Here is a 23,927-nt window from a genome sequence, read left to right as displayed (position 1 = left end):
TCTATTGAAGTTTGAGTACAAGAGGTTATATTATTCAGTTGAGCCAAAGAGAGAATTATGAATAAATAGTGTTCGTTAGTCGTGAGATATTATTAGTCTGAAAAAGAGGTTTCTGAAATGTCCATTAGTTTATCAAGAATATCGGTTCCAACTTTATTGTCAGCTTTAGCCGTTGGTTCTGCTTTTGATTCTACATAATGGTCTTGCAGTATTTCTTGGATGGAAGGTTCGTTATTTGTATCTAAATCAGATTTGTCTAGTGTTGTATCTGATATTTCGATTATTTCATCTTTGGCCGAAGTATTCGATTTATGGGACTTTGGGCTTGATTTTTGCATTGATAGTTTGAGATCTGGGGAGCTCAGATAAGGATGTGTTCGGCTTTTCTTAGAAGGGCTTCCATGAAAGCTTTTAGAAAGGTCTGTGGTTCTCCTTTTCGATGGTGATTTTTTGGATGGAGAAGGTGGCTCTAGGGAGCTGTTGTGTTGCAAAAGAGGTGGTGGTCTATTTAACACTCTTCGATCTGTCATAAGGCGCCGGGTACTTCTCTTCCGGCCCTGGTATGTATCTTCATCTGTATCAGAATCTGATAAGGAGAGGAACAATGGATTGTTTCTTTCTAGATCGTGCTTATCAATAAATGGATTTGCATCAGTGAAATAGGATGTGACTGGTTTCTGGTTTGGATCCAAGGTTAACGAGTTCCTTTTTCTGTTTCTAGTAGGAGAGTTGGGAAGTGATCTTTTAGATGGAGAGGCCTGCAAGTTTAGTTTCAGAGGTGAGCTAGAAAACAAGTTAATTGAGCTCGATATACTCTTATTTGATCTTTTTGTTGGAGAAGCAGGAAATTTCCCAAAGGAATCCAATGTCTGTTTTTGTCGAGGAACATTTTTCTTTCGAAGTGAAGTTTCTGCTGAAGAGTTATCAATGAACTTTTCAACAATTTCTTTATTTACTAAATAAATCAAATTTAATGGTAACCAAGTATATTCCATCAGGTCCTTTGATTCTGGGGACTTTTGGGGTTCATCTTCATTGATAGATTTAGGGTATACTTTTTCTTTCAAGAATTTCGGGTATTTCACCATTAAAAGCTGAATGCCATTTTCCGATTTCATACGGGTGATCGATACGAATTCTTTTAGATCGGTCCTAACTTTAAGATTACTGAGAAGCTTAACAATGATATTTTTAACATTATAATCAAAGGTGTCCGGTAAGCCGAGCTGGTCTGTGTCTAGCAGGTGGTCATCTGAATAAGAATTGAAGTTGTTGAAAATAACTTTTAGCTTACTTTCTGGGTCCGAACTATTCATGAATTGTAATTCCAGTATACCAATATCACGCTCGGGTACTTCGTAAACTGAATTCATTCTTGGGACACTCTCTTGTGTAAGTAAAATTGTATTATCGTAGGGTACTTGTATATCATTTGATATTGCCAGACATTCCCCAAAACTTAGTGAGCCGGGTAAAAATTTGTAAAGACTGGGAGAAACAAGAGGAAATAGATAAACCATAGCAAAATAATCAATTATAAACAATGTCTCCTTGGTTTCAAACTTCCTGCCAAATATTTCTCTTGATCTTGTCTTAATGTATGAGTTCAATAGACTATTGAAACTAATCAAAGCGAGTCTTCGCTCTTCAAATGATCTGATATTGCTCCATATATCGAAAACTTTCCCACCATCGGTTTGTTTATAAAAACATTTGATAAATAGTTTTGTAAAATCCGGTAGCGGACCTTGATCATGTTTATTTTGCCTTTTTCTTTCTTTCAATTCAATCTTCGAAGGAGACCCCGTATGATATTCTGCAAATGGAGTTCCACATTGAGCTATCTTCATAGCTCGTTTACTCCCAACCTGAGCAACACCCTTTGAATAATCGCCAGTTCCTATTGCAGCAATAAGAACAAGTCTATGGGTGTCAAGTCCAAACTTCGCTTTAATATCATCTAATGTAATTGGAGTAACGTAATACTCTTTTGCCATAGCTTCCAGATAATCATCGATTGATTTCCTGAAATTTCTGAGTAATTTCGTTGTTCCAAATACAAAACAGTCTCCATCATCAGATATTACGTAGTCGACAATGCCAGTTCGTTGTAAAATAGAACATTCTGCCTCTGCTTCTCCTGGGGATTGAATATAATCAATTTTGTGGGATTGAAGCTTAAGTTTTATGATATCAATCAAATCACTTCCCTCGGAGTAATCCTTACGATCCATCTTGGAAAACTCTTCCCATTCCTTATGATATTGCTCTGAAAATCTTCCTTCTAGACCGTTGAAGGACTCAGCTGGATTATTCCTTAATTTTTGGGGTTTCAAACAGCCGTCAAAGACAACGATATAACTCACATTAAGCGAAGTAAGGTACATTAATTTCGCCATAAAATTCCTTAAAATATGGTTATATGATTCATAACTCTCTATATCACCAGATTGAGAACTAGAGAATATCATATCGTAGGCATCAATTGCCAATCGTGGAGTTCTTTTATGGACCTCGATAAACTGAGACACAAGCACTGGCATGGAAACCCTTTCACCGAAAGCATCTTTAAGAATGTTCCATAATCCTTCAATGGCCATAACTATGTTTCTGCCTTATATTCATTTATATTGGCGTAACGATTTTTTCTGTACTTTTTTTTTTTTTTCATTTGCGTCCGGTTTTTTAATGGAACCAATTGTTTCTCTATTCATATTTGAAGTAGTTATGCTATGGGGCTTACCTGGCAGACAATTAACAAGTAGCTAGTTTAATTGCAACTGAATCAAGTTCTAGTATGGAGATCAAAGACTGAGGAATTAGAATCAATTACTGAGGAATTGCGGCACAAATACAGCTTCACCATCACTACACCGGAACCATTTTACAATAGGGAGGCCCGACTACAAGTAGATATAGTCCGACCATTAGTATCTAGAGCCTATATATCAGTGAATACCGGCCAATGTAGAAATTCTGTTACGATCAATGGCCAAACATAGGGAATTTTGAAATTTTTTTGAAAAAAGTGAGGAATTTAGAAAAAATGTAACATGACTTGAACGGAACCTCTTCGAGATTTTTCAAAAGAGTAGTCGAAGCATCGAAAACCTGCATTTTCCAACTTTGTTGTTTATCCAAACATTGGAAAGGCTTTGAAGTAGCTTGAGTTTCTTGAGGTTGAGTGAAAACAACCAAAAGGCGAGACATAGAACCATTCGTTCAGGATAAATGTACCCTTACTTCTCAAAGGGTGCAATAAAATTAGTTAAATTATAAACCGAAGACATAAACAAAAGAAATAAACAGAAGAAATAAAGATGAATGCTGACGATGACCTTTATGTAGGTCAGCTACTCTGTGGAGGGTTTGAAGGGAAGACTGTAACTCCTCAAGCTTATCATTTAATAACTGAGCTTCATGTATCTACTATGATACTACTGAAGAAGAATACTGTTTCAGTTGAGCAAATATCTAAACTCATAAAAGATTTGCAACATATTGCTCGAACTCAAGCTAATTATAAATATCCATTGATCTTTGCTGTGGATGAAGAAGGTGGGATGATGAATTCGTTATTTGATGAAATTAATTTAACTCAATTCCCTGGGGCAATGGCATTAGCTGCAACTGGGGATGCTGAGTTGGTTTATAAAGTTCTGAAAGCTATCGCAATCGAATTGAAACATATTGGGTTTTCAGTGATATTAGGTCCAGTTCTTGATGTGATTACGAAGCTATCTCATCAGCTTGTTGGTGTTAGAAGTTTTGGTACTACCATAGAGGAAGTCACTAAATATGGTAAAGCATGCGCAAAAGGTTTAAAAGATGGGGGACTTTTAACAGTAGGGAAACATTTTCCTGGTATTGGAAATGCAAGTGTTGATTCATTATTAGAGCTACCAATGATGGCTGATTCTCTTGAGCAAATAAAGAGTTTCAATAGTGTACCATTTGCTGAATTAATTAAAGATGATTTGGTTGACGGAATAAGTGTAGCAGGATGTGGGGTACCCAGTATAAGTCCAGATGAAACCCATGCATGTTTGTCACCAATACTTATTAACCAATATTTAAGACAAGAACTTGGTTTTGAAGGTTTTGTAATTAGTGAATGTTTAGAAATGGACGCTCTTTACCATTCAATCGGTTTAGGTCAAGGTGTAATTTTGGCTATATATGCTGGTTGTGATTTAGTTATGGTATGTCATAACTTGGCGTTACAAAATGAAGCAGTTAAATCAATGGAAATAGCTTTAGAAAATGGTAATTTAGACGAAGAAATTATAGTAACTTGTTTAAATCGTATTGAAAAAATACAAAAACAGTTACCTAGTTGGGCAGAGATATTAAATGAAGGTAAGGAAAAGATTGAAGTTTTCCCAATTAAATATCCCGATTTATGGAAAGAACATCAGGAATTACTGAAACTAGCTTATCGTAAATCAATAACTCTTGTACGTGATTATACAGGGACATTACCAATAAGCAAATTCTTCAAAGAATCCAAAGAGAAAGAGAAAGATGATAAAGATAATTTACTTATATTATCACCATTATTAAATCCTATTTATCCAACCTCAGATCTGAAGACGAAAGAGAAGACCCAGGAAAGTGAAGAGTCTGAAGAAAATAGCGATAATGAAAGTTCGAATGACTCAAAACCTTCATTATTCACTGGTGAGGAAGTTTTCCAAAAATTTGGGCGATTATTATCAGAACACCCTTCAGTTTTAGATAAATCATTTAATGTTCTCCATACTACCTACACTGCCAACGGATTAACAGCATTACATGAAACATTAATTGAAAACTCCAAAGTAGTTATCGTTTTAACATCGGAGGCCCTGAGAAATATGTATCAGATTGGGATAGTTAAATATGTGTCGATATTATGTGGAGCAAGTCCGTCAAGTTTTAATAATGGAGGTATCAACTCTGGTCAATTGGTAAAACCATTAGTAATTGTTGCAACATCATCACCATACGATTTTTTTTACAATAAGAGTATTGGGAGTGCATATTTATGCAGTTATGATTATACGAATAGAGCACTTGAAGAATTAGTTGGAATATTAATGGGAGATTCAGGAGCAGAAGGATGTATACCGGGAGAGAAGAAATTCAGTAGTCGAATAAAGAAAAGGAAACCACCTAGTCAACCGACAATACAATCATCGCCAATAGTGAGAAGGAAAAGCAATCCACAACCAAAGAGAAGATGGTTGGTTGATGAGTTTAATATTAAAAGAGATTGGAGTAGTTTAATTAAGTTATGGAAGAATAATTTAGGAGATGAAGATATAAATGGAGAAGAAGAAATCAAGATTGATTATCAACGGGAGAATTTTTATAAGAAATTATTGATATTATTATCAAATGCTAATAATAAACAGAAACATTTTGTTGTTAGAAATTCAAGTTTAAATTTATTATATGGAATAGTACTCACCTGGGTTAATGAGTACCAACAAGTATCCTTAAATGAATATATTGAAGAGACCCCAACCCCGAAAACCGGATCAATAATGTATTTATTGGTTGATAAGCTGAAAAGATTGCAGAGTATTGGTAAGAATTTACACGCAAGAGCCATGAGATATTTAATTAAAGAACAAGAATGTGATCTAGTGACGTTGGGGTGTTCAGTACCCAATATAGTATTCCCGGAGAATAGCCACTTAATTAAGAACAATAAGGTATCTACATTATTTATGAATAGTGTTGGATGGGAAATAAAGGAAGACAAGAGGAAAAATGTCTTGATATTAAAAGATTTAATGAACTGGTCGGTACCACAAAAAATATTCAGAGAATTAATGATTGTTGGGGTTAGATTTGATATTTGCAACCAACCAGAAAAATTAATGGAGTTAATTGAACGATGTACAAAAGAGGAAGGCGACGATGAAAAAACGGCAATGACAAAACAGTTATATATGGAAGCGGTTAAATATTTACAAGGAACTACTTCCTATGAAGTTAAAATTATTATTGCTTTAGAGCCCACTAATCAAAATATTATTGGTAGTATAATATTATTTACAAATCAGCTGGCGTTTGCCAAATTCTATCCCTATATCGATGAAGCCATCGATGAATCCATTATACAGGAATCCAAAAGAATAGTTGGTGGAATGGTTGAGCCAATGATTGATCCGTCTTACTCCAATTTAACCGAAATCTTCAAATTCGGATTAATTTGTAGTGGGATTACTTTTTTCAAAAGCAATTTTGGTGAAGATACAAATAATGGGGTAATGAACGAGTGCTTGATCTTTAGGGTTGATCAAGATAAGTCGATGACTGGTATAAAAGAAATTGGCTTTAGTGAATGGAAATGGCATAACGAATACTACGATAAACAATCATCAGACAATTCAATATTCAATCAAAAAGGTTGATCGTTCTACAATCTCAATTACTGTTTAACATTCAGCAATACAGTGATCTATTCAACAATATACCCATACAGTTACTTCTTCAGTAGTTAAAGTTAAGTAATAGTAAGTAATAGTAAGTAATAGTAAGTAATGGTAAGTAATACAGTTATACGTCATACTTAAAGATTGCCCCGGGAGGCACCTTCCCAAAAGGGCAAGTTCCCTTGGTCCTTGGACTGCCAGCACCCATCCCTTGACCCGGGCAAGCAAGAACCGCCGAACCCCCATCACGTGACACGTTCTTCAGCAAATTCTGGGGAATGGAGCATTGCGGGATGTAAGTCCCCGATGTTTTCCGGTGGTTTTACCCCATATTTCAGACTATTACACTAAAAGTATCTTGTGCTGTTAACTATTGCTAGTGTTATTTTTAATTGTTTAAGGCTTTTTATTTTGCTGTTAATGATTTTGTTAGACACTGAAGCTGTTCCCTTTCTCCGGGATCACTTTATAGAACTGGTTCTAGGGCAATAAGTTAGCAATGAAATTTATATATAAATGGAATGATTTCCCTCTAATTCAGCCAGAAATAAACCATAGAATCATTATTCATTCAAATTAAAAAGAAAAAAGATCATCAAAAATGACTCCTCCAACTGCTATTGAATCTTCAATTAATTTTGAAGGTCATCCTTCAATTAAATCTACTCAAGATCCATTAGTTAAACAATTATCACTTGGTGATGAAACTGTTATTCGTCATAATGCTCCAGCCCCAACTTTATACGAAGATGGATTATTAGAACGTGGTACTACTATTTCATCAACTGGTGCTCTTATGGCTTATTCTGGTAAAAAAACTGGTCGTTCTCCAAAAGATAAAAGAATTGTTGACGAATCTACTTCTACTCATAATATCTGGTGGGGGCCAGTTAATAAACAAGTTGATGAATTAACTTGGAAAATTTCTAGATCAAGAGCATTAGATTACTTGAGAACTAGAGAAAAATTATTTGTTGTTGATGCTTATGCTGGTTGGGATCCTCGTTATAGAATTAAGGTTCGTATTATTTGTGCTAGAGCCTATCATGCATTATTTATGACCAATATGTTGATTCGTCCATCTGAAGAAGAATTGGCTAATTTTGGTGAACCAGATTTTACTATTTACAACGCTGGTCAATTCCCTGCTAATGTTCATACTAAAGGTATGACTTCATCAACTTCGGTTGAAATTAATTTCAAAGATATGGAAATGGTTATTCTTGGTACTGAATATGCTGGTGAAATGAAGAAGGGTATTTTCACCGTTATGTTTTATTTAATGCCAATTAAATATCAAGTTTTAACTCTTCATTCTTCCGCTAATCAAGGTACTGATAAGGGTGATGTCACTTTATTCTTTGGTTTATCAGGTACTGGTAAAACCACTTTATCTGCAGATCCAAATCGTAAATTGATTGGTGATGATGAACACTGTTGGTCCGACCATGGTGTTTTCAATATTGAAGGTGGATGTTATGCTAAATGTCTTGATTTATCTGCTGAAAAAGAACCAGAAATTTTTAATTCTATTAAATTCGGTTCAATTTTGGAAAATGTTGTTTATGACCCATTGAGTAAAGTTGTCAATTATAATGATTCAAGCATTACTGAAAATACCAGATGTGCTTACCCAATTGATTTTATTCCATCTGCTAAGATTCCATGTCTTGCTGATACTCACCCAACCAACATTATTCTTTTAACTTGTGATGCTTCTGGTGTTTTACCACCAGTTTCTAAATTGACTAATGCCCAAGTGATGTATCATTTTATCTCTGGTTATACTTCTAAAATGGCTGGTACTGAAGAAGGTGTAACTGAACCCCAAGCTACTTTCTCTGCTTGTTTTGGTCAACCATTTTTGGTTTTACATCCAATGAAGTATGCTCAACAACTTTCTGATAAAATTTCTAAATACAATGCCAATGCTTGGTTATTGAACACTGGTTGGGTTGGTGCAAGTGCTGCTAGAGGTGGTAAACGTTGTTCTCTTAAATACACTCGTGCTATTTTGAATGCAATTCATTCTGGGGAATTGAGTAAGGTTCAATACGATACTTTCCCAACTTTTAACTTGAATATTCCAACCAGTTGTCCTGGTGTTCCAAGTGAAATTTTAAATCCAACTAAAGCCTGGTCTGAAGGTGAAGCTTCTTTTGTTAAAGAAACTACTTCTTTAGCCAGTAAGTTTGTTGAAAATTTCCAAAAATACTCTGACCAAGCTACTTCTGAAGTTAAAGCTGCCGGTCCTACTGTATAGTTTGTTTTAATTCGTTTTCATATTTATTCAAAATAAAATATTTACCGTATAAACTACATGTAATGTTTTAATGTAAAGATATGTAAGATGATGGCACAAAAGATTGGTGTTGGCTATGTTACGATGACTCTCGGTGACTAGTCCCTGACTATGAGTCGACCTTGACGACTGTGAGTTGACTATGAATCTTATTAACCAGTCTCATCACCATCAAGTATCAAAATTAAACAGTTACGATCTTACTAGATTATCTTTTATACATATACATTTTGGGACTTCTTAATTTCTCAATTAAGCTATGGCTTGGTATGTGAGCGAGGACCCCTATTGTTGCGAATACTTGAAAAAAAGATTATAATGTAAAATTTTTATATAAGGGTTGCATTGTTTTATCCAAAAAGCTAAGAGCTCGCCAGCTTCTCTTCCTTATTGGTGATAATAATTAAACGTTTTCTGTCCGTTTGAACTAATTAGGATCAAACAAGTTCAATATACTCCCCGATTAAACGATAACAATTGAAAAAACAATCAGACGGAAAATTTTCCCCCAGCTCTCGCTACCCGCACTCATTTATTATTGTCTGTGACTGGCAGTCGGGCTTAATCTTCTGAAATTGGAGTTGTAAGAAGTAGTTTTCTTTTGGTTTTTTTTTTTTTTTTTTTTTTTTTGGCCTGTTTCTTTTCTCCCCCCTCTGCTGGCTACCATTTTCATCTTCACTTCACCTGATAGGCTATGTTCCCGAGATATACAACCGAAATCTGTATCTGACAAAAAAATCTGCCGTTCAGATACGCTGGGGTAAGGCATATGATTTTAGAGTTATGCTTGTAAATGGATTTTGGAAGTTGTTCTTGTAATCTATTCTTGTCATTAACATGTTTAACTCAACTGTGCGTCCGATGGATGCGTATTCCCGTTTGTCACATTCTGCACATGGAGGTTCCAGCAAAATAAAGACTTATCGAAGTAAGCTGACAAAACCCCTCCATTCATTTGATTTTATATTTTCTTAATTCTTATTTCTATTATATAAGTAGACAATATTTCTCGAAACCTTAAGATAGTACGATCTTTTATCACAGTTAAACAATGGTTCAAGTTGATATAGTGAAGGAAAAAGTACTTGGGTACTTACAAACCTGGTATGGTGCTCTTATTGGTCTTTATGTTTTATATAGTGTACTTATGAGGATTAGCCAACATCAAAAGGCTAAAAAACTTGGATGTAAACCAATTAGAGTTGTCAAGTCCGATGGGTTTTATGGATTTAAATTAATGCGAGAAGTGATGAAATTGAAAAGTGAAGGTAAAATGGTTGATTATAATAATGAACGATTTATTGAATTTCAAGCTGATACTTTTTTAACCTATGTTGCTGGTAGAAAATTTATTACTACTAGAGATCCCGAAAATATTAAAGCAGTTTTAGCTACTCAATTTAATGATTTTTGTTTGGGAATCAGACATGCTCAGTTCTTACCATTATTAGGAGATGGAATTTTCACTCTTGATGGTGAAGGATGGAAACATTCTAGAGCAATGTTGAGACCCCAATTTGCTAGAGAACAAGTTGCTCATGTTAAATCATTAGAACCTCATATTCAAGTTTTGGCTAGACATATTCAAAAATATCCAAATGGGGGTAAATTTGATATTCAAGAATTATTTTTCAGATTGACTGTTGATTCAGCAACGGAATTCTTATTTGGTCAATCAGTGGAAAGTTTAAAAGATGAAACTGTTTATGATATAAGTAAATTACCAGAAGAATTTGAAGGTAAACGTCAATTTGCTTATGCTTTTAATACTTCTCAAAATTATCTTGCCACTAGAGCCATTTCTTCTGAATTTTACTTTTTGATTAACAATAAAGAATTTAAAGAATGTAATGCTATTGTTCATAAATTTGCTGATTTTTATGTTAGAAAAGCTTTGGAAGCTCTGCCAGAAGAACTTGCTGAAAAATCAAGAGGTGGTTATATCTTTTTATATGAACTTGTTCAACAAACAAGAGATCCAATTGTTTTAAGAGATCAATTACTTAATATTCTTTTGGCTGGTAGAGATACTACTGCAGGTTTACTTTCATTTACCTTTTTTGAATTATCAAGAAATCCTCAAATTTGGTCAAAATTGAAGGAAGAGATTTATGAGAAATTTGGTTCTGGTGAAGATTCAAGAATTGAGGAAATTACTTTCGAATCATTGAAAAAATGTGATTATTTGAAAGCTGTTCTCAATGAAGTTTTAAGATTATACCCTTCAGTTCCCCAAAATTTCCGTATCGCTACTAAAGATACTTCATTACCAAAAGGTGGGGGACCTGATGGTCAATCTCCAATTTTTGTTTCTAAAGGTCAGTTACTTTCTTATTCAGTTAATGCAACCCATCATAACACCGCTTTCTACGGTAAAGATGCAAATGATTTTAGACCTGAACGTTGGTTTGAACCAGAAACAAGAAAATTGGGTTGGGCTTTCTTACCTTTTAATGGTGGTCCTCGTATTTGTTTAGGTCAACAATTTGCTTTAACTGAAGCTAGTTATGTGGTTACAAGATTGCTCCAAATGTTCCCAAATATCATCTCTTACGATGATGAATATCCCCCAAGAAAGAACTCCCAATTAACAATGTGCCACCAAAATGGGGTTTTCATTGGTTTAGATTAACTTATTTATTACATATTTCAATACATACGTGCGTTCTATTATGATACTTATTTATTTTCACCGATATGTGTAGTAACTCATTTGTCTTTGTTGCAAAAAAGTTGTTGGGCTAAGTTCTACTGGACATAACATTTGCAATTTTCCATATGCTATATGGTGTTACGCTTTACGTCCGGTATGCTAGTGATAGTCTCCGATAGTCTCTGCTCCGTAAATACGGACCCAAACCCCTCACATTTGCAGCCAAGGGGGTTGGGGTCACTAGTACTGAATTCGGTAAGCATATGTAGACTAATTGAGTAAAAGCAACATGCTCTTCTAAAGTGATGATCATTCTCTACATATAGTAAATCCTTGCTTTTGGTGTCCATTAACACCACAACCTGCAAAAGTTTGCAGCCACAAACTGCAATAGAGAAAACTGCAAAAATACAGACAGAAACTGCTATTTGAAAACATGCAAAACACCAAGATCAAACTGCAAAAAACCGATCTCATCTTTTTGGTGATGTTTTTTTTTCTTTAAAAGTCGTTGGCGGTTATTCAAAGCTCAGAGTTTTCCACTTCATATCTTAAGCATGACGACTTCCAATTCGTATAAGTGGTCGCCCGAAGTGTTCCTCGAATGCTATAATGCCATCAAATTCGAGGACCATGTTCCTATACAGCTAATTGGTTCATTACAACATGATTTAAAACAAATATTGATAATACCTAGTAAAAGTGAAACATCCAGGAATAAATTAGCTTTGGGCCAAGGTGAATCAGACAAGATGGTGAAACTTCAAGAAGGAGAGCTCAAATTGAATAAACCATTTATTGAAAACTCTATATTATTTTCAAATCAATTAAACTTAGATGAATTACATTCTTGTGAATTATTATCGAATGCTTCTGAAATTAGCTTTAATAAAGGTACTGACTTTTTAGATAGTGGGAGGTTGGCATTCTGTCAAAGATATGATTATATCTTAAACATCTTGGGATATTTGATTACCTCTAGCCAATTAAACTTATTAACGCAAGACCCAAATATTATTTTCAAAAATGTATTATCAAGTTTTGAAAAAATTTATGAAATACTAGAATTGATTAATAACTCTATAGTTAAACAAAAAGTGACTAGTAATATCAATGATTTAACATTCATCAATTCCATAAATTATTTGAAAAATCAATTATGGAATAACCATGAGTTATTAGGCTCAATATTATTCGGTCTATTTGATAATTATTTTGATAAATTGAATTCTGTCGATTGTTTTAATAAACTCACAAGCCATATAAGTAAAAATTTATCCGATGATGACTTATTGAATGCTCATTACTTACCTTCCCTTTTCAAAATAATTCATAACATTACTCATTTATCCGATAATGAAGTTGACGGTTTTTATAAGAATATCATTAACAAATTATCAACCGATTACTCAAAAGTTAAAATGGATGATGAAATAGATTTATCAAAGTCTTCCTTGAAAAGTTTCGAAATTGTTCTCTATTTAACTTTTTTCATAAAATTCATTTCTTGGTGTAAAGAACTGGATCAAAGACTAACTAAATATGATTTTAAAGATGATATCCTAAAATACGTCGATTGGACTGTTAACTACGGTGTGATGGAAAAAATTTTATGTATCACCGCCGATACAGCTTCTAAATCAACTTCTAACTTATTGGAATTGCGCAATTTATACGATTTTAGATCTCTTTTACAAAAAACTTTTCCAAGGTTATCTCCATTAAAATTTATTTATCCAGATACTCAAGAATTGATTAATGCATCCAAGTTGAAACCAGGTTTGGAAAATATTCCCCTTCTTGTTTCAACTTCAAAATTTAAAATCTCCCCAAGCTTTAGTGATTCCTTAATTGCCCCATTTTTCCATGATTTTTTCGCTAGCTTCATTAATAATGCTGCAGTAGTTCTAACTTCTTTGAGAAATAGTGAAGAAGATTTCTTATTATCCTCAATAAACCGCAAACAATTAGAAGCCGAAGAAAACAATAAAGCAGATGACCCCTTCAATGAAGATAGTATTGATGACTACGACAACTTTACCAACAATCTTGAAAAGTTGTCCTCCAAATCAAATTCTAAAAGCTCAAATGATTCTCTTGATTTGGATGAAATATCAATCAGATCTGATCTAGAAAGGTTTTATTTGGCTTTTGTCTATACTTATAGTAATAGACCTGAATTATGCTCGACTTTTTGGGAAGATGAAGATATTAGTAATGAAATCATTGGTTTTATCACCTGGGGTTTAGGTAATAATACGTCTCCTTTAATCACTGCAACATTTTGTTTATTAATTGCTTCATTAACTAGTGGTGGTTCAGATATAAGTGCAAAAATTTGGGAAATTTTGGTTCATAACTGTTCAAATTCATCAAAGAAAAAAAATGATTACTCAAAAATTTCAATTGATTCAATCATTGATTCATTAAATTATTATGTCAACTCATTAATTGAAAATTTTGAAATTGATTTGATTAATCAATTAAAACAAAATCAAAAGAGGCAAGACTTTTTATTCTCCTCTAGCTTAAATGGTGATACAAAACAATCAAACCAAGAAAGAATAATAATCGAGCTAGCTGAAGATTCCATTGTTTTCATATCAGGTTTCATTCAGCTCATTTCATCAATTGTCAAAAACTTATCCAATGAAGATCCTAGATCCAAAGAAATCAAAAATATTGCATTCGCCAGGTTCTCTCCTCTCATAAATAGCTTCTTGAAATTTGATAATTTAATTACCTCAAGTAAAAATGTTCAAATCAGTCAGTCCTCAAATTCATTGAAAATAGAATCTCCTAACATTATTATAGATGAAACGAATAGAGCTGTTCTAATCAATTTATTATTAACCTTTTTAAGTGATTTCGTTGAAAATGACGATAATTTAAATCTTCGTTTCAAAATTTGGGAAACCATTGATCGTTGGTTCTGTCAAAGTTTATCTGAAAATCAAAATCAAGACATCAATACTACTTCTCAAGGATCAGGAAAACTTGATTTTATGTCGGAGGATAAATCATCATCATCCTCTTACTTCAAATTGAAGTATCAAAATCGTAAAATTAAAATCAATCAAGGTCTTCAAATAAATTTAAGCCAACTTTCTAACGTTGGTAATTTTGTCAATTTATTACATAATTTATTAGCTCCATTGAAAAATGAGCACATTGCTTTCAAAACATATCAATTACTTTACCCAGCTGATTTAGGTTACGGCTATAGAATCAATAACCAAATAGGTATTTGGCCATATATTGAATATTTATTACTTGAATTATTCGCAAAATCCACTGACTTGAGAGATGATTTTGAAAGTAAATATTATTTACAATCAACAATATTAAGAATCATCAAAAATTCTTGTGAAGAAATAGATTGGAAATTTTTAAATGACGTTGCTCCGAAAGTTTTACCAAACTTGAGTTTGAATAATTTATTTGACATCGATTATCAGTTATTCATCAAATTACATCACTCAATTGCAATTCTAAATTATTTATTTGATGAAAAAGCTTACAATGCTTTATTTGGAATTTTAAGTATTGGAAGTGAATGCATAAATGAATCAGAGGATTTAGCAAACTTAGTTCAAGACGGTCTTGTAATTGTTGATAAAATACTTACTGTGCAAGACACTTTTATCAATAGATTATTACCATTATTGAAAACCCAAAGCACACCAAGCTTTGGTACGGCAACCAATATGAGCTTAGTACTCAGCAGCAGCAAGAATATTTATGACAATATTTATTTCCATAGAACATTAGGTACAAATGGAGTTGTTGACTTTTACGAAATTTTGTTATTTAACTTATCTAGCATAGCTCATTTTGCTAATTATGTTGGGAACTATAATGAATCGATTGCTCATTTATCAGTCAAGTTATTGAGAAATATTAGCAAATCCACCTTTTTCAATGCAAAAATCAATAATGTTGCTGATCCTTTATTGTCAAAGAATAGATTAGTAACAATTTTTGAAACCATTGATGAGTCTGTCAAAATCAAGTATTCTTTTATTGAACAAATGAGTTTCCAAGGTAATTTGAAAATTAAGTATGACATTTTGAAATTATTGAACGAAAACTTGTTAGATCATAATAATGATGCCAGTATTTCGCACTTCTTATTGGGATACACCATTAAAGGCAATCAATTATTATTAGAATATGATGACGAAAATTCGCTTTTGAAATGTATTTTGAATTTATTGATATATAGTTTGGACTCGATTAGTGAAATTGATTATAACAATGGTTACAAACATATCATTGATGAAGGACCAGCCAAACTTATCTCCTTAATCTTGGAAGTTTTGATCAACTTATGCCGTAACCTGAACCTGTCATATACTACTTTGGAATATTTGAGGAATGGTAATTTTGATTTGTTCAATAGGTTGATCTTAAGTCAACCAAAAATCGATAGTCAAACCATTTGGAGCCAGAGCTCCTTTAATGGTGACTTAAATGATGAAAACAATGAATTTTTAAAAGACGGTTTAAATCAAGAATCTTTTTTCCTGTTTATGAATCACAGAATTTTGATTTTACAATACTTATCATTAGAATTACATAATGTTAAATCATTAACTCAGAAAAATGATTATATCAAATTGCTTCTCAATGGCGATGAATTTTTGAATGGATCTCCTAAAATTGTCAATTTCTTAGATATCTTGAATTATCAATTTTATAATTTTGATAATTTCAGATTAACTGAAATTGCTAAAAAATATGATTTAGAATTAGTTCTTAAAGAGTTCGAGAATGACGATAGAGATGAGAGAATCTTGAGTAAAATTTATAGAACATTGTGCTGTCAAGCAAACAAGAGTGTGAATAAGCTTGACTTTATTGAAAGTATAACTCAAGAATCGTCAATCATTGAGAACGGTTTGAACAAATTTATTCATGTTAGCAAGTTATCATCAATTCAGTTGAGATGTTTACATTCATGGGTTCAGGTAATTCAAGTACTAGTGAACGGAGATTTGATCAATAATAAGTGTGACTTTATTTTAGAAATATTGCAACATATATTGCCTAAGATCAATAACTATTTTGGTAATGAATCACAGATAGAATTTGCAGAAGAGTTAATTTCATTATGTGTTTTATTATTTGATGTTTACGAAGGTGAGAACTTCAACGAAAAACATGGGTTATATTTAACAAAATTAATACCATTATTTCAAACTTGTATCAATGGTATTCTTTCACTGAATGCTAGTTCAACATTGAGGCTGGATTTATATGTTTTACTGAATAAGTTCTTACAAAAGAGTTTTGGTAACGAAGGATTAATTAATAAAGTTAATCAAATCTTGAAACTGATTGACTTCAAATTAATTGACACGGTTTGTAATGATCTGATCAATTCTGAAGGTAGTCCAAGAATAACCTCAATTATTCTCTTAGAATCCATGGTTCATTTATCTTCAAACTATATACTAGATAAGATCATCAAAAATAATGCTTTACTGTTGTTAGTAAGATCAGTTAAAAGAACTGATGAAATGTTAAAAGTTTGTCAAGAAAATGAATCAGGAATCAGCTCCACCACTTTATTATATGAATTGACTGCTTTCAAGGCCACTCTTTATTTATTGATAAGAATTGCCCAAACTAGACAAGGTGCTTCACAATTAATTCAAAATGAAATATTCCCTACATTAAGAAATCTAAAATTTGTTGGTATTGATCCAGACTTAGGATTACTGATTAGATTAAATAATGATCCTGAAAATACTGTTGTCACCTTAACTTTGGATATTCCAATAAATTTAGCAGACGAGACTGATTCGCAAAACCAAGATATTTCATACTACGAATTTTTAGTACCTGTATTCCAGTTAGTTGCTGCAGTCGTATTATCGATGGGACCTCAATATAAACCATCAATGGTCCAAGTTAAAGAAATGATGAAACAATTTGACCGATTGATAGTCGGGGTTATCAAAAGAGATGTTTTAATTGAGAAGAAGGAATTGAGTGGTGAATACTACCAAAACAATCTGATTTCACTGGACGGTCTTAAAGAGTTAATCAAATTATTCACATTATTAGACTCATTAATCCAATAATGTGTGTATCATTATATTGTATATTAGACACTATAAAAAATTAGCATTTGTATTTTGAATAAAGTTGAATGAATATTTACATGTACTGTAGTACTGAAAAATGACGTCAAGCCGATGTATTAAAAGCAGCACAATCAGCAATCTTAAAACCTAACTCTTGGTTGGAGGTAGTTACTTCGCGTTTCAAATGAAATGATAAATCGTGTTATAAAAAAATGGTTGCAATTTTTTGGACGCGGAGGAAGTCAAAAAAACGCGTTAAAACTCATTTACTGCAAACTACAAATGTGAATACCCAAAATAATATATGATTAAACCTGACATAAAGAAACGTAAACTATGTAAAAAGATGGTTTTAATCTAACCAATCCCAAGAGATTTCGATTCTACCTAAATCCTTATCAGCAATAGATTCAAAAGCACTTGGAGAGAAATCCAAATCATTTTCTTTACAACCTTGACAAGCATCAACGACAGTAACAACGACAGACTTACCTTCGTAGGAGGCTTTAATCTTCTTACCACATAATGGATTATCGTTGGTGTTACCGACGTTTTTAGAGTTGTAAAGACCAATTGGAACAGCGACAATTTTATCTTCACTGGTAGAAGTTTTACCACAAGAACCTAAACCAGGTTCGTAATAGGTACCTTGACCATGTTTACTACCTGAGCTAGAGCCGGAAGAGGCAGAAGCTGAAGAGGTAGAAGAAGAGGTGGAGGAAGTAGTGGTTGGAGTAGACGTGGTTGGAAATTGAGGAGTAGTATTTGGAGAAGGAGCAGCAGAAGTAGCTTGAGTTTGAGCAGCTTCGGTTTGAGCAGCTTCGGTTTGAGCAGTTTGAGCTTCGGTTTGAGCTTCGGTTTGAGTTGGAGTAGCTTGAGTTTGAGCTTGGGTTGGTTGACCTTTACCACCAGTAACGGTAGCAATGACAGTATGGGTTTCAGTGACAATATGAAGAGCAGGAACTGGACTAGTAGCTGCAAAACTCAAGAGAGCAAGAAAAGCGGAAGTAGCTAAAGTAAATTTCATTTTCAGTAAGGAAAGACTATGGTAAGTTTTTAAGGAAAGACTAAAGGAAAGACTAGAGTAAGAAAAGCTCAAAGTAAGCGAAGCTCAATGTTAAAGGAATGACTAGTGATTAAACTTACTACTCTACAAATTAGCCATATATTGAAGAATTCACCTTCTTTATATACTTACTCATGTAATTAACATCTCCTAACTAAAACAGTAGCCATATTGAAACCAAACAGCCTGAAACATCTCACAAAGGTACCTTTCTCCCATTTTTCTTTTGTTTTGTTAGCTGCCCACAGGTATTGCAAATCATTACTCAAAACCTTTTACTGCCCTTTCACTGCCTTTTGAATATCTAATTAATAGGCTACTTCGATCCAGAACACCGTAGTAGCCCCTTTCCAATGCTCATTATTCGAGCTTTGTGCAGCCCCCCTTCGGTTAAAAATTTTTCATTTATTTTTCTTTTTTCAATTTTTTTTTTGCGTCCATAAAACACAAATAATACTAGTTGCCCCTGGCAATTGGCTTTCCAACTGATGGGCCTGGTGTCTTTGAGGTGTACTCGTGGTGAATGGGAGGACGTCACGTCGGCCTGCGTCCGCTTGCGTCGAGTCCAGCTGAAGAGTTCCGTTCGCGGTGGCAGCAAGCCCAGAACTGGCAGACAGCTTAGCTCGAAGCCAGACTCAAGCCTTCGGAAATGTGCTTTGAGTTGACCTGGTGGGAGGGTATGTTGATGTTTGTTTTCCCTTTGATTTTGGCGTTGGTTGTTAGGGAGCTACTTATCAACCGACTCGAGGCATAACGAGGAACACGAATCCATCTCCAACCTAACGAGAACGAAAAGTTCTAAAAAAAGACTTAAAGTTCGTCATTTTATGAGCCTCTGGTAGTAAACCAAGGTTGTAAGTTTTCAAGTTTTTCACTACGAGATTGCCGTAACGACAGTGGGCTTTGAAAAACGTACATACAAAGTGTATTATGAATAAGATTTCATTTGAAAATGTCAATGCTATTCATTTACATACCAAACTTCTTCGCTGAAGGTTCCTTGTTTGATTACTTGAAAATTGTTCTGTGAAAATATATGATATTTAATAATGCAATGCAATAACGATAATCGTCGAATAAGAAGTATACCAAGTATACTCCTTGTCCTTGTTAATAATGTATATAAGATATATGTAATAAATACAGAAAAAGAAAGAAAATAGATTTGCTCTTCCTTCTTTTTTTTTTTTTTTCTTTTTTGCCTAGTGACTGAAGCAGTACCTTTAGTGATACTTTGGGATTGTTGATTGAGATAATCTTGCTAGTTCTGGAAGTGTTATTGATGTCTAGACTTAGTCAATACAGCGATCTCCGAAAATAACCTCTAATTGACCAAATAGCCATTTGCTTTGGAAACTACTCAAACCAATAGTCTTAGCTCTCAATCTCATATTTCTATCATCTGTAACCAAAATGCAATAACGGAATACTTTGGCAGTTTTAGGATTAAGCCTGATGATCTCGTCATTATTATTAGGTGGTCCATTTAATACCATATTGACACCCTTCATTAATTTTTTCCAAATTTCATCGTGTTCGTTTACTGAATTTAATATGGTTTCGTCAACACTTGTTCTCCAATTTGAATTATTTTCAAATTCTGTAGTTTCATTAATATCATTGGCAACCGTACCATCAAATCTTAATGGGACAATTTCATTGGTTAAAAACAATTCCCGAATGATTATGACCGATCTGGTGGCTGCATCAGCTATAGTGGCTTCAGCCAGTTTTCTAAGTGATCTTAACTCTTGGAAAACAATTAATGGAATAGATATTTTAAATATCTTATTTCTAATACACTTGAAAATCCGTCCGCAGTGTTTTAACCATATATTGGTATCAAGCGTAATATATGTAATATTACTATCCATCAATTCACCTAAATCTCCAAAAATTTGTATTTCATTACCTCCACCTGTAATTGATTGCATAGGATTCGAGCCAATGATAAAATTATCATTGTAATAAACATCGCCAATACCAGCACCACCACCATGGGCTTGTTGTAATGCTTGTTGATGTTGATTTTGGTGATAAATATGATGTTGTTGCATGTGATCTTCATGACGATGATTATTTTGTTGGCCATATTCAGAATCTTCTTCGTCTAGTTCAGAATCAGCATATCCATCTAATTCTTCTTCATCTGCAATATCGTCACCTAATTCAACAATTTCTTCGTCATTATTTGGATTGCCTTGTTGACTTATCTTAAACCAATGTTCATCCTTCTCTTCGGGACTCATTTGACCCATCATTTTACTATCAACTAAATTTGCTGGTGACATTGGGATCAAAAAATTAGTTTGCACAAACCTAGTATCACTAAACATGAAATCTTCAATATAGGAATATAAGATATTATTTTGATGAACTCCCATATTGACTAACAAATCTGCGTCATTATAAATGGCTGAATCAAATTTAAACCCTTCACTAGTTCTTACCAAGCCAAATTTATAATTATCAGCTAAGAATCTGGCCAATAAAACGATACGAACTATTCTTTCGTCATTGACTTGCTCCAGCTGTTCTCTTGATTTCTTTTCATTGGTCATATTAACAATTGGACTAGTACCACAGACAGGCAAATCAAATATATTTGCATTGCTTACACCAGCAGCTTCAAAATCGTTATAGTCATCTTTTGCAGCAACATAATCAAACCAGAGAGTACCCCAGCATTTCCATACTTCTGGTAAAAATTCATGATTATTAAAATGTTGAATATAATTTGGATGGTAAATGAGATATTTGCGACATAACTCGTTGTGTTTCACATTATTCTTGGTCACAGTAACCAATGAATTAAGATAATTAATGAAGGAATCCCATGGAAATAACTTACGGAATAACCATAAAAACATATTTTGTGAATTTGGAAACTTATTTATTGCTTCTCCAACGGATATCAAAAAATATAACCACACAATAACGTGAGAAGTTGATGCTTGTTTTGGACCAACGAGGTAGTTATTCAAAATACGAAATGACAATTCTAAAACAGACTTATTGATGTAGTTCAAACAATAAAACCAATCATTGATTGATAAATCAGATGCAGAAACTGTTAAGCCGTCAACACCACTATTAGCAAAGTTTGTTCCACTGGATGCAAAATCCTTGAGTTCTTCTTGTTCTTGTACGGATGTTCCACTCTTGGACTTTCTCTTTTTATCTTTCTTATCTTTGCGTTCCTTTAATGCCTCCGGTAATTGAAATATCTTTGCAAATGGATTTTTAGCATCACCTAAACCAACTAAATGGTTAATGTTTGCTATGGCAAATAATGGTCCTTTATTGAACCAAAAGTTCATTTTTTCAATTGTATTTGCAGTGCCAGATTGCTGTTGCTGCATATAGTAGGGATTATGAGGATCGTTAATAATACCTGAGGGAGTGTAAGATGCACGAGTGAAAAAATTATAACCATTAGAGTCGCTACCAAATGTCAAGCCGTATCTTGTAACTAAGTCTATACCATATTGCAGTTGTGTATCATGAATATTGTCCTCATTTTCCAGTTTTACTATTTGAGAATTGTTACTGTTTGGATTATGAATGCTTAATAAAACTTTATGAATTTTGATGAAATCAATTATTGGTAATTCCAATAATGTAAGAATATTTCTTTGAGTGCAAATATTATCAACGACTAGTTTTAAATATTGTTGAGTGGGAACAAATGGATCACGACAAATGACGGCTTTACCAATGTTTACTAAAGCATCTAAGTTATCTTGTTGAACAGTACACATATGATAGTAAATTTTACCGTGTCCATATAAAGTTTTCATTGCAATTGAGTACCAATATTCTGCACTGATTTTCCAATCGATAAATCTTGATGAGTATAAGGCAATGGCCATTCTTGACAAATCACCTAATTTTTCACACCACCAGCCTTCCATTTCGAAAGCAGGATCAGTAAGGTTTGATATAATATTGAAGCAAAAAGCAATGAAACACAGGCATATTTCATGATCTTGGAAAATAGTAATTATATTTTTCAAAACTTCCAAAAATCCAACAATACCATATACCCACATACGTCTTGGTATTTTATATAAGTCCACGATACTTTTCCCAGTTTTGAATTGATTTTGATTGGCAGATGGTTTTAATGCAGTTATGAGGAAATCATAGTAATTATCCAAAAGGGTCACGTTACTATGATAAACTGTCCACAAATCATTTGAAAGTTCAGAGGTTTTAGACTGATTGGATAATATTGATGATGACGAATTAGAATTCCCAGTAAACTGATTTCCGTAAGGGATGTTATTACCGTTACCATTCGAAGCTTGATTGATTTTCATTGTAATATCAACACAACTTTTTTGAACAATCTCTTCGTAAGTCACAATCATTTTATAGGTTTCTTTTAATTTTGTAGCCAATTTTTGTTCATCTTCTGACATAATCCGATTTTGTTGTTGAGCAGTGGAAACACCACCTTGATCGGATTGATCTTGACTCATTGGAACCAGTGAAGCTTGTTGCTGCAGCTGCAATGATTGCAGTGGTTGTCTCACATTACCGGAAGATACGAAACTGGAATCGTTGTTGATCATGGAAATTTCTTGTGATTTATCCAGTTGAATTTTTGCAGCCGGATCTGCCGCTGGAGTTGAATCAGGAGAATCGGAGTGGTTTTGAATTGAGAAATTAGACATAGGGTTAATATTAGGACTTGAAGGGATTTCATATGCGGAAGGAGTAGGAGTTTTATGCTGTTGCTGCTGCTGTTGAACTAAATTCCGTCTCATATCATTGATGCGACCAAGTGAATTATTATAACGAGGTGATGAAACATGAGGAGAAGTGGGTGCAGATATGAGATTCTGAGTCAGATCAAAATTATTATGAGGCGTATTAAGTGCAGAAGAAGGGCTATTATACATGTAATCATGAGGACTTTGCATATTCATTGACATTTGTATTGGAAGTCTCTTATTTGATGAATTAACCATATAGTTAGACATGCTATTTTGACGTTTTTGTTGGAGAGTAGGTTGACCCATGCGTTGAACTTGGGTAATCTGTGGTTGTTGTTGTTGAGGTTGCTGGATAGGAGGAGGGGTTTGTTGAATCAGTTGCGACTGCTGTTGTGGCTGTTGTGGTTGCTGTTGATGAGATGGAAGATACTGATGCATATGTTGATCTGATTGAATTGGCATTTGATTAAATGATATATTATGCTGATTTTGACCTTGTTGAAATCCTTGACCGTTACTGTTATGCAAACGTTGGTTTAAAGGAAGAGATGATTGATTTGCCAAATCAGAAATGGTGAAATTTGTTGTATCGTCATTCATCACGGATCACCCAAGTAGAAGGCAAACAAACGGATCACAGTGGAATGGAGACAAGAGGAATAAAGCTG

At 33.6% G+C, this 23,927-nt stretch overlaps 7 protein-coding genes across 7 annotated transcripts; 4 read left to right on the top strand and 3 right to left on the bottom strand.

Annotated features, from left to right (window-relative positions):
* Positions 1-18: 18 nt before the first annotated feature.
* HYPBUDRAFT_153916 (crossover junction endodeoxyribonuclease) lies at positions 19-2,994 on the bottom strand. Its single transcript, XM_020221802.1, has one exon. It carries the CDS (start codon positions 2,598-2,600, stop codon positions 93-95), a length of 2,508 nt encoding a protein of 835 aa, XP_020074834.1. The 5' UTR covers positions 2,601-2,994; the 3' UTR covers positions 19-92.
* Positions 2,995-3,320: 326 nt separating this feature from the next.
* Positions 3,321-6,404, top strand: NGS1 (Ngs1p; the record flags this gene model as incomplete). Its single annotated transcript, XM_020218948.1, has 1 exon — positions 3,321-6,404. The coding sequence occupies one exon, from the start codon at positions 3,321-3,323 to the stop codon at positions 6,402-6,404; it is 3,084 nt and encodes a 1,027-aa protein (XP_020074833.1).
* Positions 6,405-6,882: 478 nt separating this feature from the next.
* On the top strand, positions 6,883-8,975 carry PCK1 (phosphoenolpyruvate carboxykinase). The gene has a single exon (XM_020223128.1). It carries the CDS (start codon positions 7,027-7,029, stop codon positions 8,686-8,688), a length of 1,662 nt encoding a protein of 553 aa, XP_020074832.1. The 5' UTR covers positions 6,883-7,026; the 3' UTR covers positions 8,689-8,975.
* Positions 8,976-9,778: 803 nt separating this feature from the next.
* Positions 9,779-11,359, top strand: ALK2 (Alk2p; the record flags this gene model as incomplete). Its single annotated transcript, XM_020218969.1, has 1 exon — positions 9,779-11,359. One exon carries the CDS (start codon positions 9,779-9,781, stop codon positions 11,357-11,359), a length of 1,581 nt encoding a protein of 526 aa, XP_020074831.1.
* Positions 11,360-11,937: 578 nt separating this feature from the next.
* On the top strand, positions 11,938-17,469 carry HYPBUDRAFT_113391 (uncharacterized protein; the record flags this gene model as incomplete). Its single annotated transcript, XM_020218962.1, has 2 exons — positions 11,938-14,320; positions 14,372-17,469. 2 exons carry the CDS (start codon positions 11,938-11,940, stop codon positions 17,467-17,469), a joined length of 5,481 nt encoding a protein of 1,826 aa, XP_020074830.1.
* A 292-nt stretch (positions 17,470-17,761) lies between these two features.
* Positions 17,762-18,967, bottom strand: DAG7 (Dag7p). Its single transcript, XM_020221801.1, has one exon. It carries the CDS (start codon positions 18,497-18,499, stop codon positions 17,825-17,827), a length of 675 nt encoding a protein of 224 aa, XP_020074829.1. The 5' UTR covers positions 18,500-18,967; the 3' UTR covers positions 17,762-17,824.
* A 735-nt stretch (positions 18,968-19,702) lies between these two features.
* On the bottom strand, positions 19,703-23,847 carry HYPBUDRAFT_153913 (uncharacterized protein). The gene has a single exon (XM_020221800.1). It carries the CDS (start codon positions 23,719-23,721, stop codon positions 19,831-19,833), a length of 3,891 nt encoding a protein of 1,296 aa, XP_020074828.1. The 5' UTR covers positions 23,722-23,847; the 3' UTR covers positions 19,703-19,830.
* Between the last annotated feature and the right edge of the window lie 80 nt (positions 23,848-23,927).

Source organism: Hyphopichia burtonii (genome assembly GCF_001661395.1).
Source record: "Hyphopichia burtonii NRRL Y-1933 unplaced genomic scaffold HYPBUscaffold_7, whole genome shotgun sequence".
Lineage (NCBI taxonomy): Eukaryota > Fungi > Ascomycota > Pichiomycetes > Serinales > Debaryomycetaceae > Hyphopichia > Hyphopichia burtonii.
Note: the sequence above shows the minus strand (reverse complement) of the source record. Positions and strands in the feature narration are given on the sequence as shown.